Below are 26132 nucleotides of genomic sequence, written 5' to 3'. Positions count from 1 at the left end.
TAATATAAATAATAACACCTGACACCATAGAGAGACAGCAGATTACTTTCCTTTCTGTTGTCAGCTCCCTAGCAGTTGGTATCCCAAAGCAGTGTAAGAGCTGCCACGTGCTCACTGAAAATGAACTTTTGCTTAACCTAACAGATTCTGTGTGTGAGAGGTGCAAACATGTAGCTAATTTATAGCCAGTTCTCTCCAAATCCATTGCATGTATTGAACATTACACTGTCTTACCCCCAACCATATGAAAACAACATCCTCTTTCTGATAACACTAAATTGTCATACTCCATAAAAAACTGCCACCAAAGCCTTCTATATTTCCTAGGATTATGCATCAGACACCCCTCAAACACATCTACTACACGCACCCTTTATCACCATGTCACCAACAGCATACCTTTCAAATGTTTAACAAGAATAAATCAGCCTTTGGAAACATCCTAGTAATCGGTGACTCCATTGACAGAAATGCTAACTCCATGCTCACTAGACAGAACAAGGACAGGGTTATAGTTAGTTAACTCTTAGGAGCCAGGAGTACTGACATATCGAAAGGCTTCTGGTCCATCTCTGCCAATAAGTATTACTGTGGCATGATTGTAGTCCATGCAGTGAATGATCTGACATAAACTCATGAGAGACAAGCAAAAAGACTGCTGGGATTTTCTGCACTGGTTTTGGTCAGGGTTTTGAGTGGTATCCTCCATTCACCAAGAAAGATTCTTAGATTTCAAGAAAAAAGATAATCATTTTCAACAACTGGCTAAGTAGCTGGTGGCATTGCTGGGGGTTCAGTATGTCTGCCCTTGGGACAAGATGATCATGATAATTTCTAGGCATTCCTTCAAAATGTAAGTAATAGATCCTTAATCCTTGGTGATTTCAACTATCCCTCCATAAATTGGAGTACCTACACTTCTGATATAGGATATGCACAACATTTCTTACAAGGGTAAGTTAAAACTCCCCATTTAAAATTGTCCAAAATCCCACTAGGGGCAGTAACATTTTAGACACAGTTTTCAAAAACTTGACGCTGGCAAACTCCATACTCCAGGTCTGTCCATCATTAGTTGTGTCAGACACTAACTTTACCCTTAGAATATCCATCCCACTGGTTACCAGCATCTCTTTCTTTAGAGATTTTAAAAAGGCTAGCCTTCTACAGTTGCATGACATAATCTCTACATTTACCTATGTAAACTACACTATGAACTTAGAATATGTAGCAACCTACACCAGGGATCTATATCCTCATTTATATAAATGCATTTATAGGGCAGTCCAAACCAAAACCAAATACGGAGAACAGTTTAATAACATACCACTGTAGTGGTCAGTAGATATTAATAAATGATACATTAGAAGGAAGATACTGCTTAAGCTATTTTGTAAGACCAAGAAAAACAAATAAAAAATAGTAACCAGAAGCCACAACTGGAATTTTTCTATAAAATAAAATGTTATTTATTTATGACCAAACTGATTGATTAAGCGCTTTCGTCCTTAACACAAACAGGACTTCATCAGAATCAAATCATATCACCAAAATGGCCCTTTTTTACAAAACCAAATAATTTTAACCACTTATCCAATTAACCAAGAACAATAGGAAAATCATTACACAGTGTATAATAAAGCAAAGCCTGTCCCACACAAAATACAAACCATAAAACTTTTTCAACCCATTAAAAATTATTCGCCGTCATAATTAAAACAGACTGAATAGAAGTATATTAATTTAAACCTGGGTAAGAGGTTGCTTCTAATTGTAACTGCCATTTTAATTCTTTGTTTTCTAGCAACACTTTGGTATCCCCACCCCTTGGATTATAGCTGACTGAGTCAATAATAGCAAAAGAAAACTTAGTAAATGAGGAACAAACTATTGAATATTTATACAAGACATTTTCTTTTTTGTTCTTAATATCATAAAGATGTTCATAAATATGTCTACATAAAGTTCTGTCTGCTTTACCTATGTAAAAACTTGAACATCCTTTACATAAAGCAATGTATACGACCCATTTAGTTAAACAATTACCTTTTACAAAAAACACCTTTGATCTTATGGTATTGTTTAAAACGTTCTCCTTTTCACATATGTGAAACTTCCCTTATAAGCAAGCATATACAAAAATTGATAAAACAAATAATCTCATCCATATCCAACCTAGCACTCAGTGGAGACATCCATCCTAATCCTGGTCCCTCTGTCTCCAACCCCTCCCCTCATAATCAGACTACAAACCACATCTCCCAAATCACAGCCAATAGAAAGCCAACCGACCTCCTTCTAATAAGCTTAAATATTAGAAGTATATGCAACAGGGTGCATGAATTCCATGCCACCATAGACTTCTACTCCCCTGATGTAGTGATCCTTACAGAAACATGGTTAAAACCACATATTACTAATGAGCAACTCCTCCCTGCTGGTTACAGTATATTAAGAGTAGACCGACTAAACAAAAAAGGAGGTAGTATAGTTATAATATTTAAGCAGCATCTAGACATCCAGATCTTAAAGTTAGCAGCTCTCCAAATAGGTAAGGAAGAAATAATATATACCAACCTTAAAATAAACCAAAATAAAACCCTAAACATAATAGGTTGCTACTTCCCACCTGGCCGCAACATCCCTCCACTTGAAAACCTCCTCAGCTGGACTACCCACCACCTACCCCAAGAAACTTTAATTCTAGGAGACTTCAACACTGACTCGCAATCCTGCTCTAGCAACCACCCAACCCATCATGTAAATCTTCATGGCTTCACCCAACTAGTCCAGTCACCTACTAGGATAAATAACTCCAACAAACACACTACCCTTGATTGGATACTAGTTAATAAGAGCCCCCAGTCATATATAGCAGGCTGCTTATCTGAAAGCCTCAGTGATCACTCCCCAACCTTCTTACTAAGAAAACACCTTTATAAAGCAAAACCCATCATCTACCGTCAAATACACAAAAAAACTAACTTCATCCCTCTCTCATTCAGCTCATCCTTAAAAAACTGTAACTGACAACCTTAAAATACCTCAAACTAGATGACGTAGTTGACTACTTTAATAAAACATTCCTAAGCATCCTTAATTACCATGCCCCCATAAGACGTCCCCGAACTAGAGCCCAACAATCCCCATGGCTACAAAAAAACACAAAGTCTGAAATGAAAAACAGGGATAAAGCATGGGACAACTGGTGCAAAACCAAAACCCCCTCTACTAGGCAAAAATTCCTAGAACTACCCAATAGAACCAAAAAAGCTTATAAAACAGGACAAAATCCAATACTACCAGTCTGCCCCTACCTCCTCCCAACATAACCCCAAACAGTTCTGGTCCTCAATAAACTGCATTCTCCACCCAAGTAAAGTAAGTACACCCACTCCTAACTTAACTCACTCCTCCGAAAATATTGCTACCTCTTTCAACAATCACTTCACACAAACCGTACTATCACTAGCTAGGCAACACAACCCCCCCCCCCCCATAAACCCACACCATCAGCTAGAACTAACAATCTCCCAACTAGCTTCTCTTTCTCTCCTGTTCCTACCTCCAAAATAAAACAACTACTAACTAAACTTAAAACCACCAGATTAGCAGCAGACAACCTCCCAGGTGAATACATTCAACTTGCAGCTGATGCTCTAGCCTACCCCGTATCACTCTTGATTAACAGATCTCTGTCAGAAAGTAATTTTCCTACACTATGGAAAGTCTCACACATAATTCCCCTACACAAAGGAGGCCCCTCCACAGATCTAACCAATTATCACCCCAAAGCTGTTCTCTCGCCACTCTCCAAAATATTAGAGAGATGCATTTATTCTCAAGTCTCAGATCACCTCCTTGCTAACAACCTCCTTTCCAACACAAAACACTGTTTCCAACCTAACCATAGCACCACCACCGCCTTACTCTCTTTCTCTAACACTATCCTACAGAATAAAAATGCAGGTTCTCTCCTCAGCTACCTTCCTAGACCTCTCTAAAGGTTTCAACATGGTCCCACACAAACAATTCCTCTCTCTTCTCAATAACCTATCCTTCTCTCAACCAGTCATCAACTGGTTTCTGAGTTACCTATCTGACCGCCAACAAGTAGTTGTTTGGCAGGACAACCTATCTCCCCTAACTACCAGTCTCCATAGGAGTTCCCCAAGGGTCCATCCTGGGACCCCTACTCTTCTCTATTTTCACCAATAATCTAGCCTCAGTCACAACACATGGCACACTTGTACAATACGCAGATGACTCAACCATCATCTGCACAGCCCACTCCCTCCCAGAACTGCAAAAAGTCGCATAGGAAGCATTTTCTTCTATTGAAACTTGGTTATCCGATGCCAAACTAATACTCAACCCAAACAAAACAAAATTACTAATCTTCAACCCACCAAACTTACCCTATATAGCTCTTACTTCAACATCACAGCAAAAGACAACACCACCATCCATCCTACAGAACACACCAAATTACTAGGAGTAGAAATAGACAATAAACTGAACTTTGACATTCACATTTCCATGACCATTAAAAAAGTGCACAAAAAACTAGGAGCATTATATAGAAATCAGTAACTACTTAACAAAGCAGCTAAAGTTTCAGTAGCAAATTCTCATCTCATCTCTACCCTACTCTATGCCTCTCCAGTATTTACTAACCTTAGACAATGCGATCTAAATAAGCTCGATACCTGCTACAACAAAATCGCCAAATTCGCCACAGGGGTTTCCTACCGTACTCACCACTGTCTGTCACTTGCAGAACTGGGCTGGCTAGAGCTCCCCCACCTGCTTCAGTGGTACCAACTCACACTCGCCCACAAACTAATAAACCAACCACTAAAAGCCCCATTCCCTCCAGAATCTACTCCAACCCTACATAACCACGAGACCACTAAGATCCAGCCACAAAAACCTCCTACAGGTCACAAAAGCCATTAACTCTGCTGGAGAAGCATTATTCTACTGCACTATAGCCAAACTCTGGAACTCCCTCCCATCTTCAATTACCTCTGTAACTTCTTGCACCCAGTTTAAATCCTTTCTAAAATCACACTTCAAAACTTGCCAGATATGCCCTTGCAACCCCCCCTCTAATACCATCCTCTCTCCCCACCCACTACCTCTCTCAGCCCCTATCAGCAACCTAATCTTAGCAAGCTTGGCTACTAATGTTCCCAGCTACCTACCACATAATACTAACTTCTTGTAGCAACAACTGCTAATGGCTGTTATGTACCTCAGAAACAGTTTGTATCAGTTATTCACTGAATCTCAACTACAATTTAACCATGTTTAGTATGTCACCATATTTTAAAATTATACTATGCTCTACAGCTGTTTTACATCTGTTTTCTTCTTGTCTTGCGTTCTTAACTGGACTAATGTCTATATTTAAATGCTATGTTTTTTTAACTGTATAATGCAAATAATACTTAATGTGGAGCTTTTCTCTCCGGGCCTCCGCTGAAAACGGACCTGTGTCCAGTCGGACTCCCCTGGTTAACAAGTGTAAATAAATAGATAATAAAAAAAATAATATGTAAAGGCGTTGATTACACATTTCATATTTGGTAGTATGAAATGTTCCCCTACCCCATTTTCGCATGTTAAAATTGCCTTTATCAAAAAAGTCTTTAAAATTTTTTGCAGTCTTGTATGTAAGAAAAGGTTCTTTTCCAACTATCCCAAGAATGTCAGGGTTGGTTTTGAAAATACTCCACTTATTCCTAAAAATATATTTAACTATTGATGTTTGTCTGGAATGTTTTAACACCATTGCATTCACAATTTTTTTTTTCTTCTGGGGTTTCTCCTTCGTCTTTGTTAACCCCTTGTTGTAGCCATACCCCCAACAGTGGTAAATATTTATTCTCCTATTCACCCTGAAAATATTCACTAATACTTTTAACCAAGGGAAAGGGGTAATTTCTATCTAAAAACATTTTAGTAACCTTATCACATTCTGTTTCCAAGTCAGCCCTGTGTGAAGTCATCCTAGCAATTCTAATATATTGTCCTTTGACAGGGCTGTTTTTCTGACTAAGTGGATGAAAACTGTTAAAATCCAGATACAAATTCCTGAATGTTACCTTCTTATAAACTCTTGATTTAAATCCACAAGAAGTATGTACAGTGAATGTATCTAAGAAATGAATACCCTCTCAATGAAACTTATAAGTAAAGTCCAAAAATTCACAAGAATTAGGGAGTCTGGAACTTACTTAAGATTCTTTTTAGTGCCAAAGAAAACATGGGATTGGAGACCAATTTTGGATCTCGGCAACCTAAATCAGTCAGTTCAATATACAAAGTTCTGGATGGTCATGCTTCAGTCCAGTCTGCCTTTTCTGCACAAAGACAGTTGGATGTGCTAGTGGCAGCTCACTTGAGGCTGCAGGGATTCCGAGGTTTTCCATGTCTAGATGACTGTCTCATCACCACTCCCACCAGACATCAACTAATCCAAGCTTCAGATTACGTACTCCACTTATGCTGCTATCTGAACATTTCAGTAAATTACAACAAATCTCATCTGGAACCAGTGCAGACATTAGAATTCATCCATGTCTCAGGCAATATGATCACGCAAACAGCATCTTTCCCTTTGTCAGGAGTTCAGACTATTCAGTTCCAAGTCAGAAATATCGTCCAAAAGTTCTCTCTCTCAGCTTGGCAAATTCTTCAAATTCTGGGGTCCATTTCAGCAGCTTGGCAAATTCTTCAAATTCTGGGGCCCATTTCAGCAGCAATCAACTTAGTACCATTGTCGAGATACCATATTATTTATTTATTTATTTTATGAGAATATTCCAGTGGACATTAGCAACTCAAGGGTCCATTCTTTACCATCACCTGTCTAGTCAGATAATTTTTGCAAGCCTGAGCTATTTTTATCTCCTATAGTAGATACACTCCAGTCAAGTGCAAGAATGACATCCCTTTCCCCAACCCAATGCCATAGTGACCAGAGACATCTCCCAGGTTGGGTGGGGAGCATTTCCTGGGAAGGACGGTCCAAGGCACATGGTCCACCTCAGAAGCCAACAAGCATATCAATGTCCTGAAAATGAGAGCTGCCCTCCTAGCATTGCAGACCTTTGACACTCTCCCCATCAGGATTATTGCATTTCGGACAGACAGTATGTTAGTAGTCTGGTACATAAACAAACAAGGGGGGAACCAGATCTTATCTCCTGTATCAAGAGCCTTTGAGAGTGTGGCAATGGGCGATCTCATCCAGTTGATTTCTGATAGCAAGCAAGTTCCAGGGAAGTTCATTGTGATTGCAGACGAATTAAGCAGGTCTGTTGTGATGCCTCACAAGTGGTCTCTCAGCTTGAAGGTAGCAGACAAAATATTCCACTGATGGGGTCAACCATGCTGTGACCTATTTGCATCCCCTCTCAGCAAGTGCAGCATGTTCTTTGCCCTCATCCCCCCACCGGGTGAGTCACCCAGAGATGCTCTATTTCACGATTGGCCTCCCGGTCTTCTTTATACCTCCCCCCCCATTACCCTAATCTCCAAATTTTTTTAGCTCGATTGAAGAATACAGTGATCGTCATTGCCCCTTATTGGCCTCATCAGATTTGGTTTCCCTTTCTTTAGCCTCATCTTCTTTGTCCTCCATGGTCACTGGATCCAACTCCAGACCTTCTGAGTCACCCAACAGACTCGATTCGCCCATACATTCCAGGCCTAAAGTTAATCGCATGGTTTCTCCAGTTCCATTGATTGCTAGACAGCCCAGGCTCTCCTCCCCGGTCTGTCACATTCTTTTAGCATTCCACAAAGCTTCCACTGAGAACCACTACAAAAGCAAATGGAAAAGATTTGTAATTTGGATGCAGCAAAAACAATTAGATCCCTTTTCTGCTCCTGTATCTAAAGTTCTGGAATTTTTAGCCTCAATTTTTCAATGAAGGAGCTAGCTCTTCTACTGTTAAAGTACAGTTAGCTGCCATCTTCAGCTTTATATAGGAATAAATAATTCTTGTCTAGCGTCCTCCAAACTTTGCAGAGCTTTTCTAAGAGGCACTTTTCTCCTTAGATCCCCAGCTAAAGACTCTACTCCCCCTTGGGATTTAAATGTAGTCTTGCAAACTCTAACCCAGTCTCCATTTGAACCATCAGCTAACGTGGAGCTAAAATTTCTAAACTGGAAAACTGTCTTTTTAGTTCATAAGTTCATAGGATGATACTAATTGACCCAGAGGCCCTTATAAGCATGGCCAAGAATTTTGTCCATGTTCCCACAATGTCAGCATCTGTTTCCCATGTCCAGCAGGGACACAGGTGGAATCCCAGGGGTGTATTTTCTGTTTCTCATCCAGTCGTCTAGGTTCCTCTTAAAGAGGACTAGAGAGATACTTTGCTTAACATGGAGAGGGAGTCTATCCCACAGACGGGGGAGTCTCTGGGACACAAATCTATCCCGTCAACAAGTTCTGTTAATGTCACTGGTCTATATTATATGATCGAAACTTTAGTTGAATAAGTAAAGCTCGATCACTAAATGTCGAAGTCCCAAACCCATGAATGGCAGTTTCCACACATGGAAAACTATGCCGTTGTCCCAACTAACCCCCTGATGTGGGAAGCTGTGCCCCCCCCCAACTAAATATACCAACTCCAAGATCACTCCACATTGTAGAAAGGGCAAAATCCATGTAATGGCCAAACAAATTGTTTCTCTGTGTGGTAACTGCCGTTCGCAGTTTTGGGACTTCGACATTTAGTGATAGAGCTTTAGGTATTCGACTAACTAAAGTTTCAATCATATAATATAGACCCAGTGTCACAGACAAGGTTTAAGCCTTGCGTGCGGGTTGCCCAAGCAGATTTAGACTTATGGATATGCAGCAACTCCATCAATGCTGGGTCTGAGATGGCCTTGTATGCCAGACATAGGTCACCTCTGAGCAGTATGTATGAGACTGAGTAGAGGGATGGGGCTTTTAGCCTATCTGTATAGGATAGGTGTTTGAGACCCTGGATTTTCCTGGTTAGGAATCTCTCCAGCAGTGTTCTCTCCAGCTGCTGCATGTGCTTGGCAAGGTAAATGCTGAAGGGGGCATTGTACTCGATAATGCATCTGATAAGGGAGGAGTACAGGGATGTTCTGACCTCTTTGGTCTTGGATGAAGTAACTTTAATTATGAGGTGGGCCATGTAGAAAGCCTTCCATACAACAGAGGCAATGTGGTGGTCAAAACTCAGGTTGCTATCAACATGGGTGCCCAAGTCCTTCACGACTGCTTGCGTGCTTAGTACATTGTTATTAATGTGATAATTAGTGGGGACGCCATTTTCCCCAAAGGGGATAATGATGCATTTCTTGGCTTTCAGTTTGAGGCCATGCTGCTGGTACCAGTTATTAGTTTGGGTAAGGCCCTCTTGGAGGGTGTTCACATCACTAGGGGAATTTAAGACAGCACCCAGCTTGCAGTCATCTGCACCCTTGGTCAGCCACAGACCACTGGCTTTGGCTTGCACCACAGAAAAGTATATCCCAAACAGTAGAGTCCTCAAGACTGATCCTTGGGGTACACCACTCATTACAGGTGTACTACTAGAGATTGCTTCCCCTATTTTGATTGAGTGGGTTCTGTCAGTGAGCTAGTTAGCTACCCATCTGGTAACAAACAAGTTGATGCCTAGCTGGGAGAGTTTATCTATTATGCCCGAGTGGGGAATAACATCGAAGGCTTTGGCTATGTCAAGGTAGGTGGTATGCACCGTCTTCCACTCGTCCATGGCTTTGGTGACTGTTTCAAAGAAGTTGGCCAAGTTTAAAAGGCATGATCTCCCTTTGACAAAACCAAACTTCTTGGGGTCAAGTGTTTGGAGGTTGCCAGTTTCCTTGTTTATAAGATCCATGGCAATTCGTTTCATGGCCTTGTAGATCAGGCTAGTTAGGCAGATGGGCCTATAATTGCCTGGGTCAGTGGATGCTCCACCTTTGTGTAGAGGGATGACAGTGGCTGTCCTCCATTTGGCTGGGATGAAGCCAGTGCTCAGGCTTTGGTTGAATAAGGTGCCTAATGGAGCTGAGAGCTCATGCCTGAGTTCATGTAGGATGCAGCTAGGGATGTTGTCAGGTCCCATGGAGACTGTATTTTTTGCCTTTGAGAGGGTATTAAAGACCTGCTTCTTGGTGATAAGGGGTGTAGGTGTTGGGGATGTCCTGGTTTACTGATGGGGGGGAACGGGGGGGGTGAAGTTTTCACTGAACCTGTCTGCCAGCAGGTTGGCTATACTACAGCATTTGTGTATGTGGTGTTCTTAACCACCAGTTCAGAGCAGATTTGGGTGCTACCTTTGAGATTACGGACGTATGTGAAGAAGGCCTTGTGATTGTCCTTGGTGGATGTGGCCAATTTGGACTCAGAAGTTAGCCTTCGAGGATTTCACCAGTGGCTTTATTTACTTGTTCAGACAAAGGAGAGATTGCTTACAACTCGGCACATGTTCCTTTGTCCTGGACAGCAATTTTTTCCTTTTATTATATAGTTTGTTTATTGCTGCTGTCTACTGGGCAGGTTTACTATTCCTTGAGGAAGATGATTTGCTCCTGTCAGGTACTGCTGAGTCCATACAGCTATGTAAGTGCTCATGTAGTTTTTTTGGTGTAGGCTTGGACATTAGTGCAAGTTCCAACTGAAGGTATGATGACTGTAAAGCTACTTATACCTGCTCTCAGGAGATTGTAGTCAGCTTTGAAAAAGTTTTTTGTTTGACCCTGACAAGAGATTTCAAAAGTGATCACTGTATGGTTGGACCTTACCAAGGAGGATGACACTGTAGGGATGCCACAGTGGCTACTCATGTTGGTTAGTACCAGGACCAAGATATATTCACCTCTTGTGGGGGTGTTGACTAGCTGATCCAATGCATTGGCGAAGTCAAAGAATTTCTGGGCGTTCATGCTTTGGCTAGAATAGGTCTTCCACTCCATGGTTGGGTAGTTAGTCACCCCGGATCAGGGTAGTGGGTTGAATCTTGATGTATTCAAGTAAGTCCAGATAGGTGGAGTGGACATCCTGAGTCATAGTTGGGAGTCTGTAGCTAGCTATGATTTGAATAGATGTTTTATCAACAGTTAACTGCAGTTGGAGTGTCTCCTGTGTATCATACCATTTGACCAGCCTGGAGCTGTGTGGTGTTTGCCTTTGATAAATATTGAAACTCCACCTCCTTTGGCTTTGTATTCCATTATTTGGGGTCTGAAAGTATGGTATGATGAGTAACCTGGAAGGCTGGGGTGCTCTCTGCAGCTTTGAACCAGGTTTCACTGACTGCACAAATATCAGCATCCTCCAGGATGAGGAATGTTTGCAATGAGTGCAGTTTCATGCTAAGACTCCTAGCATTTAGCAGCATGACCTTTACATTTCGTTTGGAAGAATTTTTCATGTTGGTAAATTTATGCTCATGGCTTTGCCTAAAAAAGGCACTACGGGGGAGGCAAGAGCCTTTGCCAGAAGCCTGAAGCCCAAGGGAGACAGATGAAGACCATCTCTGGCAAAGCATCGTGGTCTGTCAATCATGTCCTCTCAGGCTGTCTGGTACTGGACCTCCTTGGAATGACACCTGAAACTAAGCCAATTGTTAAAGTCAATCATTTTTTGTTTGTATTGAGGCATCATTCTACTTGATGGTAGGATGTTGCTTAAGGCTAGGAACATACCTGCCAGGAACACACATTCAGCGAGCTCAATCATGTCTCTCTTCATATAATCCAGAGAGGTATGTCTCAAGTCATTCGCACCAACATGGACTTTGACAGTCATAACAGTACCTGTTAAGAGACTTGAGTGTGTGCGTGATATGGTGGATTCTAGCACTTGACAAGCAACTTACCGTTACTTTCTCCTTGTCTAGCCTGGTGAGGGGCACATCTGTGTGTCTCATGATGGTCTCCTATGATTAGTGTGTTGGGTTTCTGGCTGGGCCTTAGAGGCTGTGAGACACACGCTTGTGTACTATGTGTGGGGCTTGGTGCTGTGGGGTGTGATGTGCGTGTGTGTTTTTGCTTTGGATGTCTCTTTTGTTTGGGTATGTTTTTGTTGAAAACCTTTGCATATGAAGGAGTGTGTTGTACAGGTGTGGGTGGAGTTAGAGGTGTGGTGTTTTCCATGTTTGTGCAGACAGCCTTCTTAGTGTCAGATGTACTGGCTCATGACTGAGACAGCAAGGATTCTAGGCTCTTAATGTAATTGTATCTCTCACATATTGTGTTCCTAGATGGTAGTAGTAGAGGGTTGCCTGTGTACATAAGGCAGTTGCTACAAGTCTCAGGATGCCCATATCAACCAGACTAGCAGGAGAAACCATAGGAAATTGTCCTTCCATGGTTGTCAGAATCTCTGGAAGAGAGGTCAGGGATAGTAGAGTGGGTACTATCTGAAGAGAGTACCTATAGGTGTGAGTAGGGGTGGATAAAATCAATACAGTAGCAACAAGTGAGGGCCTCACTTATACAGGAGTGCTGGTAAGGTACGAAATGCAGCTGAAATACCTTGCAAAGGGTTAAAACAGCGCACTGGTGGTGCGCAGCATGCAAAAAGCACAAACCCTTGCAAATGTGGGGTTTAAATACCACAAAAACAAAAGTAATACAGAAACACCGGAACTGACCAAACAACTCTTGTCCCTGAGCTCTTGGGTAAACACCCTATGCCAGAACAGTTCTAACCAGTTCACTTACTCCCATTAAATGCAGGCAGGCCCTGGCCAACAGAAGATGGCGTGTCAAAAGCACAGGAATCACACAAATGGATCTAGATATAGCAAAACCTGTAACCAGACTAGGCTAACGATATTTAAACGCTGTTTAGGTCTATTTAGCACAGGAGAACCGGAACACACTTAAATATAACAGTAGCAAACAAGAGCAAACTGATTTAAACACATTAACCAATAAAAACGCTCAAAACTGAGCCCTGTTCCAGCAACCTTCAATCAAACAAGTTCTAACTGCACACTCCTTCCACTAGAGTGCAGGGGAACCCTCTCCAAAAATGATGGCCTGGATTAATGCTCATGTTATACAATCATAGCTAGATTCAGCATGTCTGAATCTAGTCTATGCTACAGCAAACAAGGTGCACCAATTTTAGTTGAATTAAGTAGGCACAATAAGCCTTCAACCAGCAATTCCCATCTTAGAAGGATGTAAGCTACCTCTCCTGCCACGAGAGTGTAGACCACAAAGCTTCCTAATGTAAGACAACTGGCCTGAAACCCAAGTGTTTAAACCAAAAGGCTTAGACCAACAGTTTAATCAGGCTACTAAGAAGCAGTAATAAATGCAGCAGAATAAATGCAATTGAATACTTTTAAGAACAAGCAGGAAAAGCAAAATAAAGTAATATAAAGTAGGAAGAAACACAAATACAGTAAAAGCAGATGAATAATGTGCAAGTTTTTTCTTTCTTTAGGTTAAGTGGAAAGGGAGGAAACACGATAATTCAAGGCTGAGAACCAAGGGGGTGGGCCTTCCCAAATGATCTCTCTCTACCCAGTAGAATGAGCTGATGTGTTGGGACTGGGAGGATTGTCCAAAATTAGATTTACAGTAGGGGTGGGCAACTCAAAATCCACCAAATTTAAGAACAGAACAAGAACCGGGTGAGTTGGAGGTAGAAAAAATGCAGCCACAGATCAGCAATATTCAGAGCAAACAGGAGGCACACAAACACTTCAGCTAAATAAAGATATTTCTAAATATAAGAGCAATGCTGTTTCTCAACTCCTCCCACTAATTAACTGAAGCTATTCACAGTTTGCAAAGGAATTCTTTGGTAACTTTTTTAACTTACCCTAGCCAAGAACTCTTAAAACTCGAGCAGAACAGAACACTTAAAACAAAGCAAATGTAACTCTAGAGTAAGATACAAAATAAAAGTGATCAAACCTTAAATGAAGAGCTTCAAATCAAAATAAAATGCAGCCACAGATCATCAATATTCAGAGCAAACCGGAGGCTATTGTCTCTGCTAGACAAGTTTCATAATTACAGGTCTCGTCTTCTAAGCCCCATTATTTAATTTTTCATAAAGATATGGTATCTTTGAGAACCAGTCCTTCCTTTCTTCCTAAGGCGGTGTCAGAGTCTAATATCGATCAAATTCAACCTGCCAGTCTTTTTCAAAATTTTCAAATAAAGGAAAGTATATGTTACCCCTGTTGGATGTTCACAGACAGTTACGGTTTTACTTACATGTTACATAGAACAAAGAATTTTAGAAAAACAGAACAACTCTATGTCCTTTTCGGGTTCAAAACTGGGCAAATCAGTCTCTAAGGTGACATTAGCTAAATGTTTGACTCATTCTATTACCTTTGTTTATAAATACATTGGGCATGCCCTTATCCAAACAACCAAGAGCACATTCCACTAGATCAATGGCTTCTTCTTTAGCTTTTTTGTCTAGATCTTCTCTAGATGATATTTGTGCAGCCAAAACTTGGGCTAATCCTCATACTTTTATTGCTCACTACTGATTGGATCTGGTCTCTAGGGGGAGAGCAACATTTGGCTGAGTCCTTAGAGTTCTCCCAGGATTTAGGTAGCAGGTGACGCTGTCCCAGGAGTTGAAGAATTAATGAAAATTGACATCAGTTAAAGAAGTTATGTACTCACCATAACATTCTGTAGATCAGAGTGTAACGTATGTGTGCTATATCTTTAAGAAGCATGCGAGGCTGTGCATGCATGTATAAATTCCAGACATGTGCCATTTTGTAGAAGCAGCCAGAGAGTGAGCATGTATGATCGCAGATGTTCATCGTGTTTCACTGTTGCAGTCATGACTGTAGGGTTCTCCCCTGCCGGCAGGCAGTCCTCGGTCGGTCAGAATCTCAAAGTCTGGGTCCGGCGTCGGCTGTTCAACCATGCTCCCTGACGTCAGAGCGTCAGGAGTACAAAGCTGACAGCCGACGCCATGTTCTCCAGTCTTTCTTGCCATGCGGTGATAGCAGTTCGCAAGTGCCGGTCGGCTGACTCCTGCCAATCTTTTCTGAAAAACTTCAGTCCGAAGACTTTCTTCTCCTACTCAAAGCTAAGTACCCCATTGGGGAATCTTTTTCTTGCTCCAGTCCGATGTCAGAAAAAGTTAATAATTGTATTTCATGTGGGAAGCAAATACCTCATAAGGATTTTCATTCTTACTGTATTCCTTGCTTAGGCCCTGACCACGACGTAGCTAGTTGTCGGTTTTGTGCTAGATTCAATCAACATACAATTAAACGAAGGTATGACTTGGCATTTCATTACTTCAGTAGGCGTTTTAATTACAAAATGTCGTCGGATATGGTTCCGGCTACTGGAGTTCACAAACGATGCAAGGACAAAGACAGGCCTCCGAGGTCCAAATCTGACGATATTGCACAAGCTGAGCCAGCTTCAGGTTCGGCCGTCGTCAGTGAGGTGCTTTTGCAACCCCTGCCATCAGCCATTTCGGAACCGATGGCCGAAACGGACTCCCACGAGGAGCCAACTAGGCCTTTGAATATTTCTATTGCAGGACCTTCGGACAGTGCTCCTTCGGATGGGTCCGGAGCAGCTGTGCAGGTACCGGCTTCCGAAGGGGTTTTCAGGCCTACTCAGCTTCTAATAAAGGCAAAGACTCCTTCCAAATCAAAGACTGCAACACAGGCCTCTTCTGAACTGGCTCCCAAGTCACAGAAACAGTTACTTAAGATGGCGGAGGACTTACTTACTATGATTAGGGGTTCACATCCGCCTTCAGATAAAAGGCCAAGGCAGGAAGTTTATTACGACTCCTCTGATCAGGCTTCTGTTTCTTCAGTTTCTTCTTCTGACCAGGAATATTCTTTCCCTCCTTATGAGGATTCTGATGCTGAGGAATTCATTCCTTCAGCTTCTCCCCCTGAGGATTTCTCTTTTGGGGAAACTTTGCATGAAATGAGGGAACATTTTTACTGGGAAGGACAGGAGTACTCGGAATCTAAGAAAAGATTAAGGGATTTTCTTCTTCTTCCCCAACATAGGCCCCTGGCTATTCCTCCTATTTTGGATATTGTGAATGATGCTTTTTCGGAGGCTAACTTAACTCCTGACTCTTTTCCTCCAGCTCCTGTTAAGCCAGACAGATATTATAGGGTTCCTGATTCCCACCAGTTTTTATACAAGAATCCTACTGCTGCCTCTGAAACCATTTCTCAGGGTCCTAAGGGGGTTAAAGCCGCTTCTGCTAAAAACCCCATTCCCACTGAGAAGGATTCCAGATCTTTAGAAAGATGGGGCAAAAAAGTGTACACTTCTGCTACTTTATCTATTAGGGCTTTAAACTGTCAGTTTCATATGCTGAAATACCAGCAATTTCTCCTGTCTGTTTTAAAACAAAAGCTTACTTCCATTTCCGCCTGTGCAGATGATAAGGAATTACATGACTTAATGCATGCCACTGAACAAGTTGGGAAGCATGGTTTACACTGTGGATTTGATGCCTTGGAGGCTTCTTGTAGGGCTGCTGCCTCTGGCACAGTCATTAGAAGGCATGCGTGGTTAAAGGAACAAAATTTGCTAGATCAAGTAAAAGCTAAATTATTGGATGCTCCTATTCGGCATAATGTTTTGTTTGGATCTAAAGCTGAAGAGGTGATAAAGAAGATGGAGGACAAGGCAAAATCCATGCAAACAGTTAAGGATTTCTTACAAGTACAGCCACCCAGGTTTAGTAGGTATTGGCCTACAAAAAATTGGTCCTTTCCCAATTCAGACAGGCCTCAGAGGGATATATACAGACGCTCCCGAGGAAGGCCTCAAACACAAGCCTCTTATAGACCAAAACAGTGGACTGCTTCCACCCCTAGGGGAGGAGAGGACAGGTCGCAAGCTCATAGAAAACAGACTCAATGACTCCCTTTGTTGGGCTGCAGGAACTTCTTGCCTGGAAGCCCCTCTCGGAGGAAAACTTTCTCTTTTTCACCTACATTGGACTCATATAACCCAAGACAAGTGGGTTCTGGATGTGGTTTCAAGAGGTTACAAATTCCATTTTCATACCCTACCAAGACCAAGCGGATTGCCAGATCTTCCAAAACATCAATGGTTAGAGGCCTTAAACCATGAAAGCCATAGAGCTAGTTCCACTTTCAGTGATGGAACAAGGTTTTTACTCAAGGCTCTTTCTAGTCCCCAGGAAGCAAAATTCATGGAGACCCATTCTGGATCTGTCAGTCTTGAACACTTTTCTCGAGATTCCAAAATTCAAGATGCTTACTCTACAGCAGCTACTTCCAATGCTGACCAAAAATGCATGGATGGTAACTTTGGATTTAAAGGAGGCATATTTACACATTCCCATCAGGCAGGAATGCAGAAAATACCTCAGGTTCAAGGTCGGATCGAGGCACTATCAATTCTCTGCGCTGCCCTTTGGATTGTCTACTGCACCCAGGGTCTTCACCAAATGCCTGGCTCCAGTAGTAGCTTATTGCAGACTCAAGGGAATTCAAATTTACCCTTATCTGGACGACTGTCTTATTCAGGCAGACAGCAAGGATGTCTTACTCCAGCATCTAGAGTTTGTTCAGAATCTTCTCAAGTTCCTGTGATTCACTGTAAACATAAAAAAGTCAAATCTGACACCCTCACAACAGATAATTTTTCTGGGCGCTGCTCTAAACACAACAACCCATATGGCATTTCTGACATACGAAAAACAATTACAGCTGGCTTCAACTTTTAAAACCTTGGCAACATTAACCCAGCTATCTGCAAGGAGATTCCTGCAGGCTTTGGGTTACATGGCCTCCTGCATCCTTCTCATACCATATGCAAGACTACATATGAGGAAAGTTCAGTGGTACCTAAAAAGTGTATGGTCTCAGCATTGCCACAGTTTAGACATACAGATCTCCGTCCTACCTTGTCTTCAAAAGGAATTCCTTTGGTGGTCCAAGGCATGTACTCTAAACAAAGAAAAACCCTTCTGTCTGCCTCCTGCCACTCAGATACTAACCACGGACGCCTCAGATTATGCATGGGGGACCCATTTTCAGGGCAACTGTCTGCAGGGCCTTTGGACAAAGGATCAGAAGCACCTGCATATAAATTTAAAGGAAATGTTAGCCGTTCAGAAAGCTCTATTGGCCTTCAGGAATCTTCTACAACCAGGACAACTACTGATACGGACAGACAACACCACAGTTATGTGGTACATAAACAAGCAAGGGGGATCTCATTCCTATCCCCTTTGCAGATTAGCCATGAATCTTTGGAGCACAGCTCTAGCTTGCAATCTGGACCTTCAAGCTCAGTTTCTACCAGGGAAGCAAAACTTCCTGGCAGACAGTCTGAGCAGAAACCTATCGGACCCACACGAATGGATGCTGGACACCGAAATATTCAAGATGATTACAGCAGTCTGGGGATGTCCTCACATAGACCTCTTTGCATCCCACCTCAATCATCAACTAAAGATTTTTTGCACCAGGACATTCCACGAACTAGCTTGGAAAGTGGATGCACTATCATTCAGTTAGAGAAACCTCTCGGGGTATGCCTTTCCACCTCTTCCTCTTCTTCCACAGGTATTATTAAAGATCAAACAGGACAAGCCCAAGATGATAATCTTGCTGGCCCCAAATTGGCCTCGACAGTTTTGGTACCCAACGCTGAAAATCCTTTGCCTGGAGCCCCCTTGGGTTTTACCACAGATTCCGAACCTTCTGTCCCAACACCAGGGTCAGGTTCTGCACTCCCATGTCAAAACTCTCAGCCTGGGGGCCTGGTTAATCCAGGGTCTTTGATTCATTCTCTCCTACCCAAGCAGGTTATGGATGTCATTTTAGAAGCCAGATGTCCTAGCACTAGAAAATCTTATGCAGGAAAATGGAAAAGATTTTGTTCCTGGATGCAGGCTCAGGATTCTGATTCTCTTATTCCTAACATTCCTCTGATTTTACTTTACCTGACAGACCTCTTACATAAGGGTCTCTCTTTCTCTTCCATAAAGATACATGCCTCTGCTATTTCTGCTCATTATAATACAGACCCTCCAATCTTTTCCCACCAGCTCATGAGACAGTTTCTCAGAGGAGCTAAGAACTTAAGGCCCCCCTAGATCTCCTCCCATTCCTGCTTGGGATCTCAACTGTTTTGGAAAAACTCACCTTACCTCCCTTTGAGCCTACTGCCACATCTGACATCAAGTTTTTATCTTGGAAGACAGCTATCCTGTTAGCTCTGACCTCTGCCAGGAGAGTTTCGGAGTTGCAAGCTCTCATGGCTGTGGAACCTTATATTATTTTTCATCAAGACAGGGTGTCTTTAAGGACTAATCCTACTTTCATGCCTAAGGTGATTTCCAAAGTGGCTTTAAATCAAACTATTCACTTGCCAACTTTTTCCCCACTCCTCAAAATAAGGGGGAAAGGATCTTGCATTCCTTGGATGTACACAGACAACTACGTTTTTACCTGGACAAAACCAAGGACATGAGGAAATCAGAGCAATCGTTTGTTTCTTATGCTTCAAGTTCCCAAGGTAAAGCTATTTCAAAACAGACCATTTCCAAATGGATTGCTCATGTAATCAGATTTTGCTATTCACACCATGGAAAGCAAATCCCAGGGACTATTAGGACTCACTCTACCAGAGCTGCTGCCACTTCAGCTGCCTTCCTCAGAGGAGTTCCTACCAAGGACATTTTGGAAGCTGCAACTTGGAGTTCAGTGCATACTTTTTCTAAGCACTACAATCTACTTCTTTACTCTAAGTCTAGGGCAGGCTTTGCTTCTGCAGTCTTGCAGGGCCTTTTAGCCGCCCCCTCTACTTTATGACCACCTCCCTTTTATTCTGCTTTGGGATTCAACCCTACAGTCATGACTGCAACAGTGAAACACGAACATAGTACAGTTGTGTACACTTAACATAAATGTAGATGTTCGAGTGTCTTCACTGTTGCAGTCTGGGTTTCCCTCCCTCCTGTCCCCTCTTATTTTTTCTTTTGTGTGGTCCCTTTTTTCACTCTTCTTCTGAGGTGTATTTGCAAGGGGTATGGAATCTTACTCATTTTGGAACTCCTGACATCTGGGGCAAGAAAAACTGGAGAACATGGCGTCGGCTGTCAGCTTTGTACTCCTGACGCGCTGACGTCAGGGAGCATGGCTGAACAGCCGACGCCGGACCCAGACTTTGGGATTCTGGCCGACCGAGGACTGCCTCCCGGCAGGGGAGAACCCTACAGTCATGACTGCAACAGTGAAGACACTCAAACATCTACATTTATGGTAAGTGTACACAACTGTACTTTATGGAACTACTAAATAGGGATATAGGTCACCTACAGACTCTTGACCCGGCACAGTTCAGATTCATCAAGGGTCATACCTACTTAACCTGGTGGCTTCTTGAAGAAGACACTGAGGCAATGGACAAGGGCAAATCAATGCACAATGCCTATCTGGACCTTACAAAGATGTTCAGCACCATCCCACACTCTAGTATCGTAGTTTAACTCTCCCAGCTAAATGTTAACTCCTGTGTAACTCACTGGATAGCAAATTGGCTCACAGACAGAACAGATGAAATTTAAGTTGGGGCTCTAACTCCTCCAAAAAGACATGTCACTATGTGCCTGTATCTGGTTTGCATTGCTTTTATCCTTTTTCATGAACAGAAGTGAGGACACCTTATCCAAGTCCTCAGTGTAAATGCCTAGGGCTTATATATATTCCCCTCCTTTTAACATTCCATTAAAGAGACAGTTTTGGACAACAGCATTTACCTTAGTCTTACCACACTTGTTGAATAAATATCCACACTTTATTAGAAAATCTGAGTTTCCTAATTATTTTTCATTAATATTAAAAGTCTGCTATTCCCTGTCCATACTGGCAACCAGACAAAGTCTGAGACAGAGTCTCGCTCAGTCTTGCACTACCTTTGGAAGCAGTATGTCCCCAGACTGTGATAGAATTTCAATGTATAATTCTTTTGCCTGTATACTGAAGGCCCACTACCTCCTTGCCACCTCTGCCACCAGGTGAACAGTCTGAGATAAAGGTTTTTAGCTTAGCTTCTCCATACTATAAAATAAACACACACAACCTGTCAGAGAGGTGTTGTTTCAAAATACTGTCTTCTATGTCATTAAAGCCTGCTACTTGAATATTGATGTGCCTTTTCAGGAGTTACCTAGATAACTGTTTCCATCAAGTAGGTAAATAACTAAGTTATTGTCACATATTGTAGAAAACAGACTTCTCTTCACACTCTTTGCTGTTTGTGCTTACCCAGGGATCAGGTGCATTATTTGGTTATATTCCAGAAGTTTCTGTGCATGTATCACCATGAATGATCTTTCCATAATGACATAATTGTTAATTACTGTGCCTCTGCCTGATGTGGCAGCAGTGGATGACGCAATGGTGCAGCAGTATGTTGCCTCACAGCAAGAGGTTCTCCGGTTCGATCCTTGGCTGGGGTGCCTTCTGTGCAGAGTCTGCATGTTCTCCCTGTGGTTGCGTGGGTTTCCTCTGGGTGCTCCGGTTTCCTCCCACATCCCAAAGACATGCTGTAGGTGGACTGGACACTCTAAATTGACCCTAGGTGTGAGTGTGTGCCTTCTATGGAAGGTCGGGCACCAACCTGGCAACTCGACACCATAAAACTCCACTGCCAATCATGAGTGGAGAGGTGATCTGCTGTGGCGACCCATAACCGGAAAAAGCCGAAAGAAAAAGAAGTAATTGAGTCAGTGAAACTTAAGGGTGTAGCACACTTAAATAGATAAATACAAATACATGACATGTGCCTGCAGATATGTATTAGAATAATATGTTTGAATTCTAAGCAAGTCATTTACAAATGTTTCCTTCAAGAAAATAACTCAAACTGAAATTAATTAACATATATCGAGACTTACTGTGATTATAGGGGCCCAAACACACACACAGTGGTGTGGTTAGTCAGATAAGCATGTATGCCATAGTTCCTGAGCAATAATGAGCAAGATTTCTGTATAGTTAAAGCAACAAAGGGACTTCATCATAAATATTTAAATTTTAAAGAGCAAGAGACTCTGAATGTACAGTTATGACATGTGCACAAGTTGTAAGTGGTCATTTTTGTACTTTTGCTCACTCTGCCTTTTTGTCATTTATTATAGCTATGGAATTCTGATGTGGTCTGTTCTAACTGCTAAGCAACCCTACAGTGGTGAGTATTGTAGATATGTAAGGATAAGTTAATGTAATGATATGCTTTCTGACTCTTGCTTCCTGTCTACCCTATACAACAATTTTATTCTGCCTTTTTTACCAGTGTAAAAAGTGCCTGCATCTGCCAAAGTTGTCAGTGCTCTTAGAATAGGTTTGACTTCAGCAATCCCTGTAGCCCTCATTCCTTTTGTTTTTCTCTCCATTAAAGTTTGGCTTCAAGAAGATAGTCACGTAGTATCCATTTTTCCTTAATTTTAGCCATTTATGATATTAAAAATTCAGATTGAAGAACTGTGCTTTACTTTATTGTATGTATGCTGTCCATCCCTTTTTTAAATTGTGGCCTTCACAGGTGCCTAACCCTTTCTCCACTCTCTGTGGGTGACCCCTTTGCCCTCTTGATTTGATAAATGGACTTCACAGTAGTACTTCTTCTACATCCAACATGCGGCATCCTTCTGTTTCTATGTCCATTGACAGTTATGTAGCATTGAACCGGTTATGCAGGTTTATGGTGTGTGACTGCCTTACTACATTATGCACATGAGAATGTCGGCATGCAGTGTGAACTACATCACTTATTTCACTTTCATACTACATATGATGCAAAAGCTGTTGTAGGCTCCCAGATGGTGGTGACCTGTAGTCTTGGACAGAAAGACAATAAGGCAGCCTGTTTATATAGATAAGGCATGCCCCTTGTCTATAAGGGTCATACATGAAACTGGGATAGAAGTTGTGTTTGCCCATCCAGTTATTAAGATTAGCTTTAAAACTGTGCAGGAGGAGTGTGTTCATCAGACATGGAATGTACTGGATTAAGTACCTGCACAGCAGAGTTGTATTTACTTGTTTATGTAGGTTAAGGTCCTTGGTGTGGATATTTGAGGAGATGTTTTTCTATGGAGGCATAGAAGGTTGAAATCTTTTATGACTCCATGCTCTGGAACAGGCTTCCCACCCATGTGAAGCAGAGTTCCTTCCCTAGCCCTATTTAAGTGTAACCTTGACCAATCAATGGAAAATCAGAAATTCACCCCCCCCCCATCTCTGACAGAAGCAGACAGTAACTGTGCTCAAGCCACTATACCCCTTCCCCCGAGACACACACACACACACACACACACACACACACACACACACACACACACACACACACACACAACCATTAGAGATTTCCTAACTTACATAAACCCTTCTAATAAACTCCCGTATTACATAGTGACACAATTGGATTAGGTTACATGGCTGGACTTATAAAGACTCTGGTGGTCATTAGCCTAGTATATACCTATGAACGTATGAACAGTTCTGCTAACTGCTTGCCTAACATGTTTTACACCAGGGCTGTGTGTGAAATGGTCCAGATGGATTAGTGCTGTACCCTGTTAAACAAATTTAAATGGATAAATAAACCTATGGCTCTGTTTCTTATCTGTGTTACAATGCATTTTCACATGGCTTTCTTTTTTTCATAGCCATTACTGCTGCAACATATTCATAGTTTTATTTCTCATATTTGCCTCTTGATCTTTTTTACTCACATTCAGTTTTGCAAACTTCCATTTCCTCAGTTATTTTTTAACTTTTTTCTAGTAATATCTACACGCATCTACGATTTTTGTTGAAGTTTGGAATGTCGTTCTTAAAAGCCTGCCACTTGTTTTATTATCTAAAATCCAACGATATATGCTGGTTCCGGATGTACCAGGAGACACCCACGAAGTGCACTACTCGTTGTACATACACAAATGCAAGTACACTTGAAATCAACTCCTTCTTCACTCGATGTGATAAAACTGCAGAACTTTATTAAAAGTAAGCGCTTTCACCGATTAGGCTTCTTCAGACTTTTTACATTCACTGCATTACTCTAGTTTAAATATACAAAGATGTCTTACTATTGGTTACTTAAACAGAGGCTTAAAGCGCTACGCTCACTCCATATGAACATATACTTTAAAACTTCATTATCATTAAAAACTTCACTGACATTTAAAAACTATAGTAAAGCGTATGAAACATCTTATAATCAATAACCAAATAAAACGTACATAAAAAATAATAAATCTATACATAAACAAGGACACCCATATGCTGGAAATACGCATTGGTGTGCATAAGCAGAAAGCAAAAACATAAGCAAAAAAAAAAAAAAAAAAAAACAGTCTAGCATATCATTGTCGACATCTAAATCGTTAGTTTGTTATTATAGAAGTATAGTGATGTCAGTTTATTCTCACCTGTGCATATGTGATTTTATCACTGTTTACGTAGGTTAGTCTCAAGATATATGCTTGAATGCTTCTTATAAAACATCACCCTGCATTTGTGTATATGCATATGGATTTAGATGTCGACAATGATATGCTAGACTGTTTTTTTTTTTTTTTTTGCTTATGTTTTTGCTTTCTGCTTATGCACACCAATGCGTATTTCCAGCATATGGGTGTCCTTGTTTATGAATAGATTTATTATTTTTTATGTACGTTTTATTTGGTTATTGATTATAAGATGTTTCATATGCTTTACTATAGTTTTTAAATGGCAGTGAAGTTTTTAATGATAATGAAGTTTTAATGATAATGAAGTTTTAAAGTATATGTTCATATGGAGTGAGCGTAGCGCTTTAAGCCTCTGTTTAAGTAACCAATAGTAAGACATCTTTGTATATTTAAACTAGAGTAATGCAGTGAATGTAAAAAGTCTGAAGAAGCCTAATCGGTGAAAGCGCTTACTTTTAATAAAGTTCTGCAGTTTTATCACATCGAGTGAAGAAGGAGTTGATTTCAAGTGTACTTGCATTTGTGTATGTACAACGAGTAGTGCACTTCGTGGGTGTCTCCTGGTACATCCGGAACCAGCATATATCGTTGGATTTTAGACTGTTTCTATTATTTAAATTGCTGGTTCCAACTCTCATATTGCTGGTTGTATTTTTTGGATATTTAACTTGTTTTATTATGTCCAATAACACAGACTTTTGTATGTGTTAAGAAATTATATAACTCATGAAACTCATAGTTGTCTGCTTGATTCTTTACCTCATTAACTTAAGCATCAATAATGTCTATAAGGCACTGTATCATTGTAAAGACCAAAGGGTGTCTACATGGCAAGTTTTTTTCTAGGCTCACAGCAATTGCCAAACTTCTCTGCAGTTATTGATGTTTTGTCTTTTGTCATCTTTAAAAATATGCAGAAATATGTGACATTATACCATTTCAGGCTTCTCAGTGGTTACAGTCAGGGAGTAGTAATAAGTCACTTTAATGGATTTAATATTTCTAGTTTTCTGCTATGTTCCTTGCAACAAGATGATTCCTGGTGTTTACAGCTTTAGCATTTTTCCTCTATAGACTAGAACTCCAAGCACATACCCCCTCTAACACAAATATATTTCTTCACATTTGCAAATACTGATTCACTTGTGAAAATATTGCTTCAGGTCTACAGATACATTTTGCCCTCTGAAAACATGTGATGTGTCTGTGCAGAGTGGACAGTAAGTAACTCTGTCATTGTAGGAGTACTTCCACCCTCAGTGTGGTCTTTAAACAGATTGAACTCAGTGTATGATGTACCACATGACATACAACTTCCTGTGGCTAAGTCATTAGCATTAAAGATTCAATCTATATAGTACATAATAATCATGAATTCTACAAACAATTATGTCTTTCACTTTCTGATGTAATGCATTACTACAGTAACAGTCCTGTGCTAATTTTCTTGACTCAGCCATTTACTTATTTGTAAAACAACTTAAGATTTCTTAAACAGAACTCAGACTTGTATCTCCAAACTGTCTCTAACTTTAGGATTATTTTGTTTAGCATGCTTAGCTGTCCCAAATAGATGTTTTCACTGGGTTGCTCAGGATCATACCTCTACTATTCCAGATTTTCAGGGAC

At 41.2% G+C, this 26132-nt stretch overlaps 1 protein-coding gene across 3 annotated transcripts in view; it reads left to right on the top strand.

Annotated features, from left to right (window-relative positions):
- Positions 1 to 26132, top strand: part of LOC122790867 (receptor-interacting serine/threonine-protein kinase 3-like) — a 652441-nt gene that overhangs the window by 293314 nt on the left and 332995 nt on the right. For all 3 annotated transcript variants that reach the window (XM_044058527.1, XM_044058528.1, XM_044058529.1), the window contains one exon: positions 22167 to 22216. In XM_044058527.1, coding sequence (XP_043914462.1) covers positions 22167 to 22216 — 50 coding nt within the window. The remainder of the gene's footprint in view (positions 1 to 22166; positions 22217 to 26132) is intronic.

The sequence above is a fragment of the Protopterus annectens genome, chromosome 16.part0 (genome assembly GCF_019279795.1).
Source record: "Protopterus annectens isolate FY-2018-M chromosome 16.part0, PAN1.0, whole genome shotgun sequence".
Classification (NCBI taxonomy): Eukaryota; Metazoa; Chordata; order Ceratodontiformes; family Protopteridae; genus Protopterus; species Protopterus annectens.
This window is presented reverse-complemented; position numbering and strand designations above follow the sequence as displayed.